At 40.5% G+C, this 17,763-nt stretch overlaps 1 protein-coding gene across 4 annotated transcripts in view; it reads left to right on the top strand.

The window, feature by feature from the left end:
- Positions 1 to 17,763, top strand: part of grin2aa (glutamate receptor, ionotropic, N-methyl D-aspartate 2A, a) — a 114,970-nt gene that overhangs the window by 82,023 nt on the left and 15,184 nt on the right. For all 4 annotated transcript variants that reach the window (XM_086054947.1, XM_086054948.1, XM_086054949.1 and 1 more), the window contains 6 exons: positions 2,877 to 2,991; positions 9,743 to 9,945; positions 12,379 to 12,550; positions 13,128 to 13,281; positions 14,782 to 14,907; positions 15,395 to 15,624. In XM_086054947.1, coding sequence (XP_085911073.1) covers positions 2,877 to 2,991; positions 9,743 to 9,945; positions 12,379 to 12,550; positions 13,128 to 13,281; positions 14,782 to 14,907; positions 15,395 to 15,624 — 1,000 coding nt within the window. The remainder of the gene's footprint in view (positions 1 to 2,876; positions 2,992 to 9,742; positions 9,946 to 12,378; positions 12,551 to 13,127; positions 13,282 to 14,781; positions 14,908 to 15,394; positions 15,625 to 17,763) is intronic.

The following is a 17,763-nucleotide window of genomic DNA, read 5'->3' as shown; positions in this document are numbered from 1 at the left end:
GACTACGACCGTCATATATTTGTGCCTTAATTACTCTGAAAAATGCTGAAACCGATTGTCTTCGCAAGAAAATGTGTCACTTTCGGTCCCCTATGCTCATACGGAGTTGGGTAAAAGAGCTTTTGGTTTTCTCGCTGGGATATATTGTGATTAAATTAAATGAATAGCTAGTCTACCCTTGACACTAAGTAACCTGAATTAGGTTTCATCTGCAACATTGACCCATTTCAAGTGGTCTAGACAATGGATAGATCCAATCATTCATCCAGTTTCTACCACTTTTCTCATTCTGAGTGACCTATAGACTATCCCAGCCGACTTTGGGCAAGAAAGGGTGCACCACGGACTGGTCACCGGTGAAACACATAACACACATCAACAAACCATTCACAAACTCACATTCACCCCAATTTAGTGATTTAAATTAGCCTAACGTGTCTGTAAACCGGAATGCCCTGAAAATCTCAAATTAGCACAGGATGACAGACTCCACACAGAACGATCCAAACCAAGATTCTAACCTATGCATTTTGAACATAAGCAAGTTACGTGTGCCACCATACTAACACACAATGGATAGAGCTGGAATGCATTTTTATTTACAATCCGAGAAATTGGTACAAAGTGAAATTATTGCGTTGGATTCCAAAAGATGGAATGAAAAGGAAAGGAGCAAAGTGCAAAATATAGGAAAATGCAGAGAAAAGACTTGTGTGCGCGCATGTGATTGATAGTGACACTGCTGATAAATGCAGACTACGCTGTCGTCTAAAAGAGTGGCCTGCATGCTGACATTGATTTTGGCACCGCTTTCTGCTGCTGTCACACATAATTTGATTCGTTGGGTCCCGACTAAAATCTGACAGCTTAATGATGCCAACCCGGTTACTTGCATCGTTTTGGTTTAATTGCAAAACATTTTCCTTCCCCTTAAATTTCCTTTTCAAATGACCATTAAAAGTTTGCATGCATTTTTAGGAGCGAATACTTGTTGATATTGATCACCACAGGTATCAACAAACTGATACTTCACAGCTTTTAACATTGCAAACTCATACTTCTTTTATTCATTTAGACCAGCGGTCTCCACCATTTTTGCACCGCATACCAGTTTTGTGTAAAGTAATATTTTGATGGACCGGCATAAAAACGAATTATTAAAAATGAAACTCACCTTTCTACCAAGTCTAGTTGCTGAAATTAGTTGGAGCTGCGCTTGTTTCTTTTAGAAGAGCTGGTTCTACCTTGGGGAAGGGGAGACAATGACACCTGAAGTGTGTTACTTGTTACCCTGCAATTTTGTTTGCTCGCTGTCATTCCAGCAAATCCCACATCACAATGATTGGATTTTGGAAATGGAAGCAAGATATGCAGTGCTGTTTTTTTTGGGGGGGCGGGGGGTTGAGGGCTTTGTAGGCCTATTTGTGCGCCTTTTGCCACATAGCCTACTGTATCACATAAAGTGACCTCATGTAACAATCACCTCTGTTAATGAACCCATATTTTAAGTAAGATTGCTTTTATAATTTTTCTTAAATGCAGCTTTCTTTTTTTTTTAAATTGTCATTTTGACCAGGACAAGCGTTTTTACATTGTGCAGGGACAAAGGGGGATGCACCTGTTTTTAGTAGTGTTTTTAATATGTATAATGCATATTGTCCTATTCAGCGTGAAGCACCTGCTGCTTCTATATGGAACTCTTTTCACTTCGCATCACAGGTTCTTTCTCGATAACCTGGTGACCAGTGCTTGAACAGGCCCGGAAAGGGGATGGTCGTGGTTGGTTGTCTCTCTGCTGTGGTACATGACCACTGACAGATGAAGTAAGGAAGCGCGAGTGAGGAGGGACAGTCATGATTAATGTGGAAGCTATGTTCATCCAAGAATATCTTCCCATTGCCCTCCATCTTAGCTAATGTAACCTGCCATGTAGGTCACTGATTACAGCCTCTGCAAGTGTGTGATGTGGTATTCGACCGTTATTCGTGGTACAGTCCCTTTTGTGTAGAAAGTTCAGTCCTTATATATTTTACTGCATACACAAATTTATGAGAATAGTAAGAATTCTAGTCCCAGCAAGGTGGCACCCTTTGAGGATTCTTGCTGGCACGCAACTGATCTGCTCGGATCTAGGATTGTTGATTTGGTTGTGTGGAATTGAGTAATGGTGTCTTTGATAATGTGATGAAAAATTAGGTGCAGTACTAACTTCAAACAACAGTGGTGCTGTTGATTCAGTCTCAGGGTTCGAGTTATCACTAGCGTTATCTCTATAACTTACGTATGCTGGCACGCCGATACACGGAAATAAAATATAATGGAACACAGGACATCCCAAGATTATTTAAAAACTAAACATTTTCATCTTACAGCACATAGTATTTGACAAATTTTTGGGTGCGGAATCCAAAACTGATTTCAGTTTTTCCAAGTCAATTTTTTGAGCTATAGGAACCCTGTTTTTCTTAGAAATTACGAAATAAATGTGTATGTATGTAAATAAAACACTAAGATGCAACTGTTACAAATTTGGAAAACTAAAAAAAAAAACATAAAATGAAATACAACTTACTGTATTGGACTGTATGTCCATGTTTACAAGGTTAAGAGAAAAGCCAGCACTAATTTCTACTATGCTAACTTGCTGTTTGCAAATATTGATAGTCGTGACCTAGCGGAAGCTGCACACACCTCTCACCACACTGTTTCAATTGTGATTGCACAAACAAGTTTCCATGTTGCATTATGTTCGGATGTTCCGAACATCATTATCATCACATTGACATGGATAAATTGTCAATACAAAAGAGTTCATATTTTGTCCTCGATTGCTGCTTATGTACTAACAAACAATCCTTTGCCCCTTCCTGTCTCAGGTACATGATGAATGTGACATGGGAAGGCAGAGACTTGTCTTTCACGGACGATGGATATCAAGAACATCCAAAGTTGGTGGTCATTGTTCTCAACAAAGAGAGAGAGTGGGAAAAGGTGGGAACTGTGTGTTTCAGTGTTAGCATTTAAATATTGTATTGTGTTTTTATGGGGGTCATTATTTTTGATTCGTCAATTACAGATGTGTTGCGCTTTGTATTTTCCGTTCTGTACTTGTTGTTCTAACTGATTTTAAAGAATGTTGTAGCCAACTTTAGTCATCGCACACCAGTAATTCTTAGTTCTCTGCATGTGTTGGGCGTCATGTTTCACTTTTCATTGTTTCTCTTCATCATTACTGTTTGTTTCTTGTATAAGCAGATGCCATCAACTATCGCCACCGTCCGAAACTACAAGGAAAAGGGCATCACTGCATCCCTGTTTGATTGACAAGTTATCTCAGAGAATCCCTTTGCAGGAGAAAAGAAACGTAACAAACGCCAAACATCACTATTGCAATGCTACGTCTGTGTCATTTAGTGACCATTAGCTGAGCAATGAGCTCATTTGCCATCAAGCCTATGGATTGCCTTAACTAATTAATGTGAGCGAGCGTCCCAAAATGAATGGCCACTGTAAATCGCAAAGTATTCTGGCCACTGTAATGGACTTGAAATGGCCGTCATGCATCTGAATACCAATGTCCCACTGCTTCTTGCCTGCCTTAAATGTCTCATATTTAATAACTCATTTAGTCATACTTCAGGCTGGCTGAGGCTGAATGGATACACTGGAGAGTCACATAGATAAACCCCAAGATGTGACGATGGTCACAATTGTCGACAAAATGTAGAAATGGTGGTTCTATGGTTTTGACTCTCTTATTTTGTTACTCTGTTGCTTCTATTTTAGCTCATTTTTTCCCTCCAAATAACGAGATATGGCTCAACCGTATTTTTCACTTTTTCCCACACGCAGTCCTCGTTGCATCCCTTCTTGCCTTTATTTATTCCTTTCTTCAGTCACTTCTCTCTAGCTCCCTTTCCTCATCCACTTGCAAGCTGTCTTTTCTTACTTCCTCGTCTTTCTTCTCCTTCCATAACTCTTCCAGCCTCCCCTTCCTAGCCATACTCCACCCTTCCTTTTTGTTCATTCAACCCCAGAAACCTCCCTCCCTGTCCCCATTCCTTGCTGACTTCCTTCTTAGCCTGATGTCCACTGTTGTCCACCTGCTGTTTTTATTTACTTTCTTTTCCTTTCTTCACTACATCCATCATCCTGCCTGATTCTCCCTCCCATTGTTACTTAGTCTGGATTTTCCAAGTGCCCAATTACCATTTTTTTCCCTTGTTCTTATTCTATGTATATACGCATTCCAACTAACACATAGATATGTAAAGACTAATTAATGGTTGCATTGACTGAACATGCAAAGATGCTCAAATTGCACGTGAATAATGACGCACGTTTCAACCCCAGGCAGCCACAACATGGAAGCCGAGGCGCCGCAACAGGGCATGCAGAACAGGCCGTTACCTAAGGCGCCATGCTGAAGGGGTCCCCAGGGGATGTCTGACATTGGCCCAAAAATAATGCTTTGTTATTCATCATGTGTTGAATTTTTTTACTTTCATTTGCTGCAGTCTCCACCCAGTCTTTGCGACTACCTTTTCCACATGCTCCCCTCCCCGCACACACATGCACACACCATTCTATGTTGATGTGCTGTGAGGAGATAGCGTGTTGCTGGCCTGTGAAATTGATCAGCACCACTCCACTGTGTTGCAGAAAAGAGGCAAGCGAAACAAGGAGGCTCAAAGGGGAAACATAATTGGGAGCTGATGTCACTTTCTTTCTTGCTCTCTGCCTGGTGCAGCCATCCCAGCCAATGCATCAGGAATCAGTGGCACGCAGAGAAGAAGGAATTTTTATGATGATCAAGAGATGGAAATTCAGAAAGGGCACAAAAATATGGATATGCATTAAAAAGCATGAGTTCCCCTTGGGCGCAGGCAGACCAAGCAGGGGGAGTTGAGTAATCAGGAGAGATGGGGGAATGATGGAGGCAGATAGGCAAGCATAGTGAATATAAGTAAGCGTAAGATGAGGTGTTTAGCTCCCAAGTTGAGAATGTAAACTACACCCTGGGTTAAAAATAACACAATTTTTGAACCAATCCACTAATTGGGTCAATTTGACTCACCTTGCATTGCTTTGTACAAAACAGCCCCATTGTTTGGGTAGTTTTGTACAAATCTACCCATTTTCTGGTTGAGTCAAATTGACTCAAGTAGTGGATTGGTCCATTTTTTTTACCCAAAATTGTGTTATTTCTAACCCAACTGTTTTTACTGATAGTGATAGCGATAGTAAAGCACTTTAATTACTCTTGATCAAGATGTCAAATTATATTTGACAAATTATTTGCAGAGTAATGGTAGGCTTGAATAATTTCTGACTTCTCAATTTAGAAAAAGTGAATAAAAGCGCTCTACTAAATTTGTGGGTTGGGTTCATAATATTAATTTATTAATTCCATTATTTATCTGAATATATTATTCAGGAATTTATGCTTACCAATGTAGAAAGTAAATGTATTATTATTATTATTATTATTATTATTATTATTTTCCATTTCATATAACTTCATTGACCTAACAGTATTCACTGACTAAAAACAGAATTTTATGTTTCATTCCAGCTGAGTCGATGGAGTGTATAAATTGCTTAAGGAATTGCTGCAGTGTTAGTAGCCAGTTTGCAAAATAATTATTTCAGACATCATGGGATTTGTGCTTGAAAAATCACAGTGGAGACAAATGCGCAAAAGCCTCTGTGCATATACACGCACACACCCACACACACACACACACCCACACGCCCACACACACACACAGATACACGTTTTCAAGTCGTTGAAGGCAGCAAGGGTTTATGCATCTTCCAAAAAAAAAAAAAAATCGGAATTTGAAAAAACAGATCATGGGTTCAAATTCCTCACTGCTCCACTTTATCATCTGCTTTCTTGTTGCCCTCGTTTGCACATAGACTTTGCACACAGACAAGCAAGTGCTTCCCTCATGCAGCTTTCTCTCCCTTTCGCCGTCTCCCGCTCTCTCACACACAGGCACACATGTATGCACACATGCAAGCTCACACATACACAGAGCAAGTGTAGGAGAGGAAGCGCAAGCTCTATTTTCTCGACATAATTTTGTCTGACAGAAGTGACAGATATTATTTTATGACTCAATGCTTTTCCCCACGCTATTAGGGACTCTTTCTCCCATAATGCAAATTGCCACAGCGATAACTCTCCCAGTGAGACGTGCGCACAGAAGGTGCTCCATGAAGAGCGCCCTGATCCCTTGTTGTCTTCAGTGCTCTCGCTCACATGTTCAGCAGGGATGCGCTTGATTGCAAATGTGTTTGTTTAGGTCAAACTAAGCGCAAAGAGCAAAGGGGCCGTGGAAAGAGAGCAACGGGGAAGAAAACACGAAACGCCGGCACAGGCGCAGGAGATGAAACGAATCAACGGCTTTTCAGCATTGCTAAGACAAGTTGTTGTGAGGCACATCGTCAACACGTCACCAAGATCCTTGAAATCTGTCTGGATGCGATGATACACGTAGATAGATATCAGAATGCAAGAATCCATCGGGGTCCTGTCATCGTTACCTCTGTGTGGCCTCTGCGTCATACTGTTCTGCTCTCCAAGCACTGTGTGTGCGTAATATCGGGTCTGGAGATTCAGCATTCCGCTGCACACTGAGAGCATCTTTTTCTTCTCCTCTCTGGGCATTCATTTATATCCCCTCTTTCTCTAATTAGAGAGACGTAGAGGCAAAGAGGGAGCGGGGGACAGGAAACCGGATGAGTTGCTGAAAACAGCATCCAAACTCAACCCTTTCCAAGTTTAAATCCCACTGAGGTTTGAAGATCGCATGTAAATGTTGTGAGGTTTGGTATTTCAAGGTGGACACACTTGATTTAGGTTGACACGTGAGTGTGTGACTTGTAATGACAAACTGCTGAATTTACGTGTACACTGACTAACATTGTTCGGTCCACTTTAGCGAGAAGGGCTGTATCAGAATATGATGCTCCGTGACGCTGTCAGAGATATTTATTTTAACTTATTAGCGCGTGCGGACAACGTGCGGTATTCGAAACACATCTTTTCACATCACAGCAAACTACCACTACACGGTAGTGGTTAGTCACTACAATAATGAAATATTATTGCATGAATAATCATATGACAAAATTACATAAGCATTTGATAGTAGTCTGTTATCTCTTGTAAATATTTCATGTGAAAGGCATTTATTAAATTTCAGTAGTTTGCCCAGGGGTACCTTGTGTTTTGGCTGGTGAGTTTTTAACTGTACATATAAATCAAAGCTTAGTGACTTCACCTTCATTATGTTCCAGTATGATTACATGAAAGTAAATTAGAATTTGTTTTGTTTTACAGTAATTGCTTACAAGTCTCTCTGAAAATGGTATTATTGTCATTATGATTTCTTTATGAGTATCCGTTAGTATTATGTTACTTTATTATTATTGTTATTATTATTATTGTTGTAAAATGAATACTCTATGGACCCCAGGAAGATTATCTTTGGATATTGCGAGAGCTAATGGGGATCCAATAAACCAACAACAACAGCAAGGATCACCTAGACACAAATGACTTGTGCATTCTTAAACATGTTACATTGCAATTTGAGAGATTTTTGCCCTTTTGTTGTTGGTGGCAATATCATTTTAGTCATGTTAGTCCCAGATTCCTCTTTGTTGTACAACAGCCCTATAATATTGATCATATACTCCTAAATTTATCGCACATATGTTTACATTACATTTACTGTTTGTCTTTCTCTTAAAGAGTCACACATTTATTCATAAAGCTGCGTACGTATATTCTAAGTCCAGACTGACTTGCAAATGCAAATCAGCTGTGGGGGAAACAAATGCAGCCCTTCCCTGAAGAGAGGTGACACAAGAAACAGTGCACATGCCACCTCAGTGTACTGTCCCAAATAATCCATGCCTAACCCCTACACATACACACACGAACGCTCACGCTTGTGCGCACAAACACACACACTGAGAAGTGTCTACGGCAGCTGACTGAGGCGGCTCTAATCCCTGTCAGAGGATAGAAAACCACTCAAAGCAAAACAATTAAAATGCTAATTTCACTTCCTACACGTGACTTGCCAGAGAGGCTGAAAAGCAATGTTAAAGTGTGTACTGTATGTCCAATGACCAGCATATGAGTGCATGGTCAGAGGCGTACAATCACAATTTCCCCCCTTAATCAACTAGAGGAAAAGAAAGAAATGTATCTGATCTTTTTTGTGTGTTCAATTCGCCCAGAGAAGGCAAAAAACACTCGCAGCTCAATAGTCACGTTTATGCAGCCTTGTAAGTGTGTCGGCCTATACAAAATGACAAATCAGCCAATGCTGACTACAACTGTATTGAGAAAAGTGCATGTATAAGAAATATGTTTTAAATAGAAGGAATGAGCGAAAGCAAGGATTGCCTTTTTCTGCCTCCTGTAGTATTAATAATTGAGAGCAAAGCCTTTTTTTTTTTTGCTTTCTGCTTTCTTCTCTTGCCTGCTTCACACAAATATAAATAAACATCATTTGTGCACACACATGTTACATATAAAGACAGTTGTGGGGGGGAGAGAGCATCCATAAGTGAACTTGTGACATTGCAGCTCTGAGAACGTTATAAATTATTGACCTATCATGACGTCACACCCACTCTATTCATCAACGAATTCAAACTGCAAATTCAAACACTACATCTACGCAATGTGTCTTATGTTGCACATGTAACCTAAATAGTTAGCAGTGGCGGAAAACATGAAAATATGTTTTTACTCGGGAAACAAAACAATTTAAAACAAAAGAACTTGCAAAATGAATGTAAACCAGCACTAATTTCAACTGTGGGAAATGTGGCGAATGTTATTCTTCAGCTAATAATTGTAGATCACATTGGTCGGGCCCAAATGTTTTTGTTGTGTATATTATTATTCATATATTCATAATGCACCATCAAAGCCCCCACTTCTCATCAATGTCAGCAAAACGAGTACGTTTTTATTATAATAAAACCATCTAAATAATACACGATTGAGTGCTGATAAAGAGGAACCTAATTATAAAAAATGTGAGGACTCGTAATGTGACAAATATTGTGAATTCATTTCAATTAAGAAGTTTATTTTTAAGCCATACTGTGGTACCTCCGAGCTCAAGCACAAAATAGTCAGTGACACTTGTCAAACTCCAATCTTTCAGATCATATCAATTTAGCTGCATTCAAATGTAGAGGTTCTGCCGTATTTACATACACACTTGGTCAACAGCATTAAGTAAAACACATCCCTTTAAATCTAGTAAATTTTAGTGAGGACCTCCCTAAAATGTAGGTCCGAGGAAACGAGAAGTGTTGGGCACTTTTGTTTCAGTTACAAGATTATTGTGAGAATTTTATTGACATTTTCCTCCATTTGTCAGTAATGTGTGATTCTTAATACTGTATTGTCATTGTGGCAAATACAGCCGTTGGGTTTTTATACACAGTGGTACTGATCCTTGGGGGACGTCTGCACCCCATGGAGTGCCATTTTAGCATTTATTTTCCCATGTAGTTTATTCAAGGTGCCCCTGATGACCTCCCCCTAAAATGAGGTGTCTCAATTACTTTTATAACCTAACTTTTAACTTGAGTTAAATGGGATGCGATCACGACATCTTTCAAAACCTAACGTGTACATTTCACCACAGATCATCCATGACTGCTAATGCCGCTTGTATCCTGCACTCCTTCATCCCCTCAGATGGGGAAGCTGGACAATGGCAGCCTGACACTGAAGTATCCAGTGTGGCCACGCTTCAACTCCATCGGCGACGCTGAGCTTGACGACAACCACTTGTCCATCGTCACGTTAGAGGAGAAGCCATTTGTCATCGTGGAGGATGTCGAGAGACTGACCGGTACCTGCATGAGGAACTCGGTGCCCTGCAGGAAACATATCAAAGAGTATGTATGACTTTTTTTTTTTTTTCCAACTCTTGGCACTCCTGTGTCCTTGTCCCTGTGTTTGATAGTCACAATAAATCAATTATTTGATAAGCAGTACATATATAGAAAAAAATCAATTTGCTACATTGCCTTTGGCACTGTCATCATGGGTCTGTATGCTTTCTTGAGTTCTTTACTTGGGATGAGAGGAGAATGATCTATGCAGCAACTTGTCACCCAAATACTCTCCCTCCGCCACACACACAATGCTGAACTCAGCAATTTACTTCCTCCTTTCCAATTTTCTATCTACCAACACTATATTGCCTGTGCTCCATTCTTGAAGGCTCTGCATTGTGAGGGTTGACGGTGACTGTGCGCACCGCACAGTGGCTTGGATGATACGTAATCAAAGCTTTTATTTGATGGCATCACACTATTAGTTTGTGCCACTGGAGCACGCACACACACACGCAGGCTCTCTGAAGATTGTTGTGCGCGCTGCACACTTAAACTTATCCATGTGTATACAACATTAGCGACGAGAACTACACACATGAATGCGCGCACACACTCACCCAAACACAGCTGATTAAGTTGTAATGGAGTCCCAGGGAAGAGGCCGAGAGAGATTTTCATCCAGAATCACTGTGAAGTAGGGCGGAGGATAATGCATCTCCAAGGAGCAACACACACACACACACACACACACACACACACACACACAGAGTCAATCTGATATAAACTCACTTTTGCCACATGTCCACTCACACAGTGCAGTGGATTTCTGCCTCCCATAGCGCAATTCCCACTAAGGCATCCTCAGTGCCCATTTGGAGGAAGAGGGGATGGATGCAGGGAAGTAGACAGTAAGAGGGGTGTTGTTGGGATGGGATCAGGGGGGTAGAGGACCATTCATGCATGCAGAATCACAAATTCACTCGCCCAGGCTGGGCCTAAGAACAACTTACATACACATCACTACTCTGCCCTCCCTGGAGGCCCCTGAGGCCTTTAGCGGTTCTATATCAAGTTGGCCTGGCTACTTCACAAAGAGCCTCCATAACGTCACATGCTCTCTACCGGCTGTCTAAATGTGCCCACTGCGATCATGACTGCAGCTATCACAGTTCTGGACTGTATGTTAGCTCTGTACCTGCACCTGCCAACCTTGTCGTCCTCATTTCTGTTACACCAGACTGCCTTGCCCTTCAGTCACTAGCTATCACTGTATTGTTATGAATGATGGTTAGTATAACTGTTCATCTGTATACAGTACATACCGAAATAATGTAACAAGCGAACTAATTCAAAATGGATATCTAGTCTTAAAACCTTAAGAAGCTATGTGTACAAACAAAGCCTCCCACCCCATAAACAGCTTGTTGTCATAATAGCTCCCATAGTGTGAATTCTTACAGGTATCAAATGGTATATGATTCTTGGAACATTACCTTTCCTAAATTAAAGGGGAAAAAAAACCATACCATTGAAAAGTAACCGATCCAATTGCCGTACATGCCAAGACACAACTTGAGTAAGTTTGAAAGATTCTCCTGGTTGCCTTTCCCTTCCTCTTACCACTTTCTAAACTATTGCATCATGACAAAAACAAGAACAGGCAAGAATCCCGTTTCGGTTGAGATTATTTTTGACACATTGACAGCTAGTGATTGTAACAACTGAGTTTGCAGCGGAAGCAAGAGTTGGCCAGTGTTTTGCCCCCGCACTTCTCTCCAACACAACATAAATCCTCCAAAGTGACAGTGTTCCAATTCCGAAGGTAACTGCTGAGTCATGATTAAATGTAAAAGTTTTTTTTTCTCCTCTCATCCTTTAAGTTTTTGTTCAGGTCGCAAAACTTAAAGACAAGGTTGTGTTGTATCTTCCTAATTAGCACACATCTGAAAGTTAAATGAGAGTCCCAGGTGGCATAAAGTTGACGTACAGAGTTGGTGCGCGTATGTGAACTCACAGATGGCGCAAGGTTTGAGGATACAGTGCCATCATAAAGTCCATATTTAGTGAGTTAAAGTTAGAAGAAAAGATACCCATTTCTTAATATGACAAGTTAAGGTGAAAATTCAGTCGATTGATACATATTTTCCAGAGCCGACATGGGTGTTGAACAAATTGCTGCAGAAGTTCTGAAAATGGTATCGATACGGTACTCTGACTGCAGTTTTCCTCAGGGAATTCGAGTTTAATTTACATTATATTGACACCCTTGAAACATTTCAACAAATATTCTCCTTCAAACGATTATTTCTTTGTCTCGGAACGCGTTTTCTACTAACAATATCAATCCAAGATCACCAATCCAAGGAAGGCACTTGGGTTAAAGGTTATATCTGCTAGTTTCAATCAAGTGGACTCCACACTGTGGTCTGTCAGTTTTCTAGTTGGCACATGCAGAATCTGTTCATGTGATGTATGTTTGTGTTTCTGCAGCAACACAACTGAGGCTGGAGGGACATACATTAAGAAGTGCTGTAAAGGCTTCTGCATTGACATTTTGAAGAAGATAGCCAAATATGTCAAGTTCACCTATGACCTGTACCTAGTAACCAATGGCAAACATGGAAAGAAGATTAACAATGTCTGGAATGGGATGGTGGGAGAGGTAAGAGGCACTTTTGACTGCAACACACAGCTAACAATGGGTAATGATGTTCTCAGATGAGGAAGACATCAGCAAAGCATAGTTATTGCGATGTAATTATCTTTAAATAATTGCTTCAGTCTGAAGGTGAAGTCCCAGAGGCCAATTTAAGACAGCTAATTATGTTAGAGTATAAACTTAATAGCAGGTATTGCTGACTTGAAGATTGCCAGACATTCTCTTTACATTTATAGTGACTCCAACTTGCATATTGATTTTCTGCAGTCTAATCCAAAGTAAATATCAATATTCAAGTGGCATTTTCAGTTGTATTAGGTAGTATTGACATTGTTATTGTCATTGTTTTACAAGTTGATCTAATTACACAATCACTATGTGGGGAAAAAAAATGCGCCTATACTGCTTCTCTGTGCTCCTCCTCCATGATCCTTTTAATTTTTATTTATATATGACCCCTTTCCGATTCTTTACATTCCATTTGCCACCTAAAATGTTTGATTTTCCATCATCACTTTAACCTTGCTCGGCTCTCTGCCTTTATCATTTGTCCACCCTTCCCTGCCCCTCTAACCCCAAGGTGGTCTATAAGAAAGCCGTCATGGCCGTCGGATCTCTGACGATCAATGAGGAGCGTTCTGAGGTCATCGATTTCTCCGTCCCATTCGTGGAAACTGGGATCAGCGTCATGGTGTCCCGTAGTAATGGAACCGTGTCCCCTTCAGCCTTTCTTGGTAAGCATCATTTCATGCTTTTATGTTATTTAATCCCACAGAGAATGGTTTAGAAGTCATGTCTTGTTTCGGTTTCTGTGAATGTGGTAGTGTCATAGATTAAGAGCTGAGCGTTCCCTGTCATACAAAGCTGACAACGCAGCCCGGTTCTGTTACCCTCTGGTCGATACTTGCTGTTGTATCTGCGGGATTGACCTCAACACCTACTTGTGTACACAGTGCCTCCTGAGAGGGATTATACTGTGTTTTAACAGCAATATATATATATATATATATATATATATATATATATATATATATATATATATATATATATATATATATATATATATATATATATATATATATATGTTATTATTATTATTTTTATTTTTATTTTTAATAATGCCTTTGCTCGTCACTAAAAATAGCAATTTAGGTCACTGAAAAACTGATTTTTATAAAATTACAGTCAAGGTGATGATTTTTGATAATTACAATTTGTGTTTCTTTATATGACATAAAAATGGACCCAAATAGTATCTGTGTTTGCTTTGTTCATTATTAATCATGTTGTCAACTTTATTTTCCGGTGTGGTAGTCATGAAGATTCAGATCATCACTGTCATTGAGTTGCCATTGCTATTCAGCCTGTTTTGGTTAAAATGTCCATTCAGCTACACTATATACCGGTATAAATAGCCCTTTTAATCCCACAGAGATGTCGCACAGAGAGCCCTTTTAATCCCCTTCTATATATATATTCACTTTCACACATATGGTACATACATAATATACTATTGTTTACTGTATTAATACCATTGGTGTGGACTGAGATATTTGTAACCCATCTTGAAGAAGAAAAGAAGACAACTTTCCCATCTTGAGGCATACACATGAGGCCATAGCCCCTAAGTCTGGTCTGAAGACACTCAGACACTCAATATGATGGATAGGCATAGTGCAAAACCTCATGGCTCAGGCTTATGGCTGCTCATGCCAGCATGAAGTCTCACACACACACACTCTTAACATGTATGTAGCACACTGCCATGAAAGTGGCAATTAAAAGGGCTTAGCTGGAACGCCCCATGATGGCTGCTCGCCAACGCGTTCTTGCTCACAAGCGATGCAGCCCCTCTGCCATACGTTATAGGCTTGCTTTAATCTCTGCAGTGGTGTTGTTGGCTCAGAGGGAGGACAGAACTGCTGACACCAGGGCTTCCGACACCTCCTCACACTGTCAAACCAGAGATCTGCTCGTGTATATGCGCGTGTGCACACACATATACACACACACAGGGCTTTGGGGTTTAAGAGGGGTGCCCGCGAACTTGTTCAATGCAGCACTTTACTCAGCTGCTCATGTGCGTAATTGATTTCCACATTCAGATCATGGAATGGAAGAATGAGATGGAGCATGAATCACAAGAAGTGATGTGTAATATTTGAAATTGTGACTCAGCGTGTCTTATTAATACTAAATCCCTGTCATCTTATGTCACTCTTGCCCTCTCTTAGAGCCATTCAGTGCATCAGTGTGGGTGATGATGTTTGTGATGCTCCTACTGGTGACTGCAATGGCTGTTTTCATGTTTGAATACATCAGTCCTCTCGGCTTCAACAGAAACCTGGCGCAGGGAAAAGGTAAACTTGCTAACAATAATTCACACAGTTGTGTGTACACAAATGATTGAATATACCATATAAGCTAAAACACTGATGATCTCTGACATGTAAAACCCATTTTGAGATTACATTAGAAGTGAAGAAAGAAATGAATCGGAAATGAACTATGAATTATGGATACATGGTTAAAATATGACAGTGAATTTCATTTTTTTACAGCAACTATGATAACATCGAAGTAGTTAGGTCTAAATTAATGCCTGCTGCTGGAAGCCACCAAGTAGTAAAATCATGTTACCTAAATTATGCCTCCCTTGCTTGCTATGCCACATAACAACCGTGATACAAGCACTATATTCATCACACTACAGTGTAGGCTGATATTTCTACACACTTTGATGAATAAAAATACACTACATTCCTACCTAGACTACTATTGTCATATACAGTGAGAAGGCAATACATCACTCCGTCACTCTTATCATCCCTCTGTGTTCCCCATCAGATCCCCATGGTCCATCCTTCACCATGGGCAAAGCTGTCTGGCTGCTCTGGGGTCTCGTCTTCAACAACTCTGTCCCGGTGCAAAATCCAAAGGGAACGACCAGCAAGTTCATCGTGTCTGTGTGGGCCTTCTTCGCTGTCATCTTCCTGGCTTCCTACACTGCCAACTTGGCCGCTTTCATGATCCAGGAGGAGTTTGTCGACCAAGTTACTGGGCTTTCTGACAATAAGGTAAAAGACTGTGTTATAGAATACTTTTAAATCAATGTGAGGAGAGCGAGCTCTGCCCCCGGCAGTATACGAGGACTACAAATTGCCCACTTAATAACTATGTTCAAGTTTGTCTTTTTAGTTTAAATGGCTTACTTTAACCTGAATCCTGCATCACATTTTAGCCAGAGATACAATCCTGGTGGATTAATGTGCCTTTTGGTGCTCTAAATCATTGTGGAAACCGAAAGCTTGTTGCCGTGACTACCGTTCTTCTTCTTCTTCTAAATGGCAGACAAAGAGCTTCCACCGGAAGAACGGAAGTAAAAGAACAGTAGTCACGGTAACTAGTTTTACGATTTCTCCAACAAGGATTTACAGCGCTTTCATTTATTCTTTATTTTACATTTTAAAAGTTACATTTATTGAGTGTAACAAGAAGTGCGGGAACCATGTGGGTGCGGGGGTCATGTGAGGGGTTTGGGGTTTCGTTAGTAATGTCTTAATAGAGGAGTAAAAAAAAAATCAACATATACTTTTCGGGAATTCACCTAACAGTGTGGGAACACTGTACAGCACAGGTGTCAAACTCAAGTCCCGGGGGCCAGATCCGGCCAGCGACATCATTTTATGTGGCCCACGAAGGCAAATCAAGTGTGCTGACTTAACATGTTTCTTTCAAACTGACTTCACTTTTTACACTACATATGAGATATTGCAAGCATTTGTGACCAATCCCCCCTTTAAAATAAATTGAAAAATAGTTGAACAAACTATTTACTGGCTTCTGATTTCAAAACTAGCTATCCATCAATTTGTTGTGTATATGTGTTACGGGCGGTCATACATTTATATGGGTTCACAGTCGTAACGGCCCTCTGAGGGACACCAAAGCTATTATGTGGCCTGCGACAAAAATGAGTTTGACATCCCTGCTGCACAGCATCAGTAGTTTGGCCGAGCCCACTTTGAGCCAATAGCATTGTTTAAAGAAAACAGATGGTCAAGCCAAATGTGTTTGACGAAACAAATGAGGAGCGAGTGAAAAGGCAAAAGTAGATGAGATTCATGGTGGTGGAGAGTGTTGTCGACTGACGTGGAAGCTTCTGACAGCGTTCACGGAAAAGGTGCTAACAGCAACTGGCAGGGGGGGGTCGGCGACTGAGGAATTGTCAAAGGCCAAGACACACAAGAGGATACAAGACAACAGGCGGACAGATATGGGCCATGTTTTGATGGCTGAGGTAAGGAGAAAGGAAAGGCATATGGGGGGGCGAGAGCAAACAAGATGTAGACAGGATGGGAGGGTCAGCCAAAGAGGCTTTAAAATAAAGGGTAAAAGGCTATTTAAGACACATTTGCTGAGCAGGACTGGACAACAAACTGTGTTTGACCTGCAATATGACAAGGAAAATTGACCTCCGAGCTCCTGGCCAGTGATTCCCCCGAAAAATGCTTTTAGTGTTTACCACTGGGAGATGAAAGGTCACAAATCTACTCACCAGAAAAGAAGCTTCATACGTTTTTTAAGACTTACAAAGGTTACACCTGAATGAATTCATGACTTTTATCACCACAGTTTAAGCGTTTGTTCCCCCCCCCCCCAAATACATCTAAAATTAAAATTCAATGTGGTAGGTGTTTCTCCAAAATGATTGATTGGTTGAATCGAGAGCACAGCCGTAAACAATCTCGAACAATAGGTTTTCAATGTAAACGCAGTTGTTTTATTCCCCTTTGTAAGAATTGCAGCCGGGGATATTTGTTAATCCATTTTGGTCAAAAATGACAGTAAGATTTTTATAGAAGAAAGAATTCATCTTTACTAGGCTGCAAGTATCCTCTGCAGGCTGTTTTATGAATGCCCTCCAGCTTGGCGATGTTCCCTGTGTGTTGCCTGCACCAAGGGATTGTGAAAAGTAAAGACAGTACTGTACTGCATTCCGGTTATTGTCGATTTTTCGCTCTTTGAGGACCGTGGTTCCTGTAAACACTCCCAATTTGGCTGTATAGCTAATGTTATGAAACAACAGAGGGGTAATTGATCTCTGGTATCTCTGTTAGGTTATAGTATATGTCCATGGGTCACAATATGAGGGACACTCACAAACTGAATTCGATCAAACACAAAAGTCATTTTCAATGTACCTTTACAAAGAT

This window comes from Filicampus tigris, chromosome 16 (assembly GCF_054856515.1).
Source record: "Filicampus tigris isolate MCC_2025a chromosome 16, RoL_Ftig_1.0, whole genome shotgun sequence".
Classification (NCBI taxonomy): Eukaryota; Metazoa; Chordata; class Actinopteri; order Syngnathiformes; family Syngnathidae; genus Filicampus; species Filicampus tigris.
The sequence above is the reverse complement of the archived record's forward strand: the minus strand, read 5'-3'. Positions and strand labels throughout refer to the sequence as shown.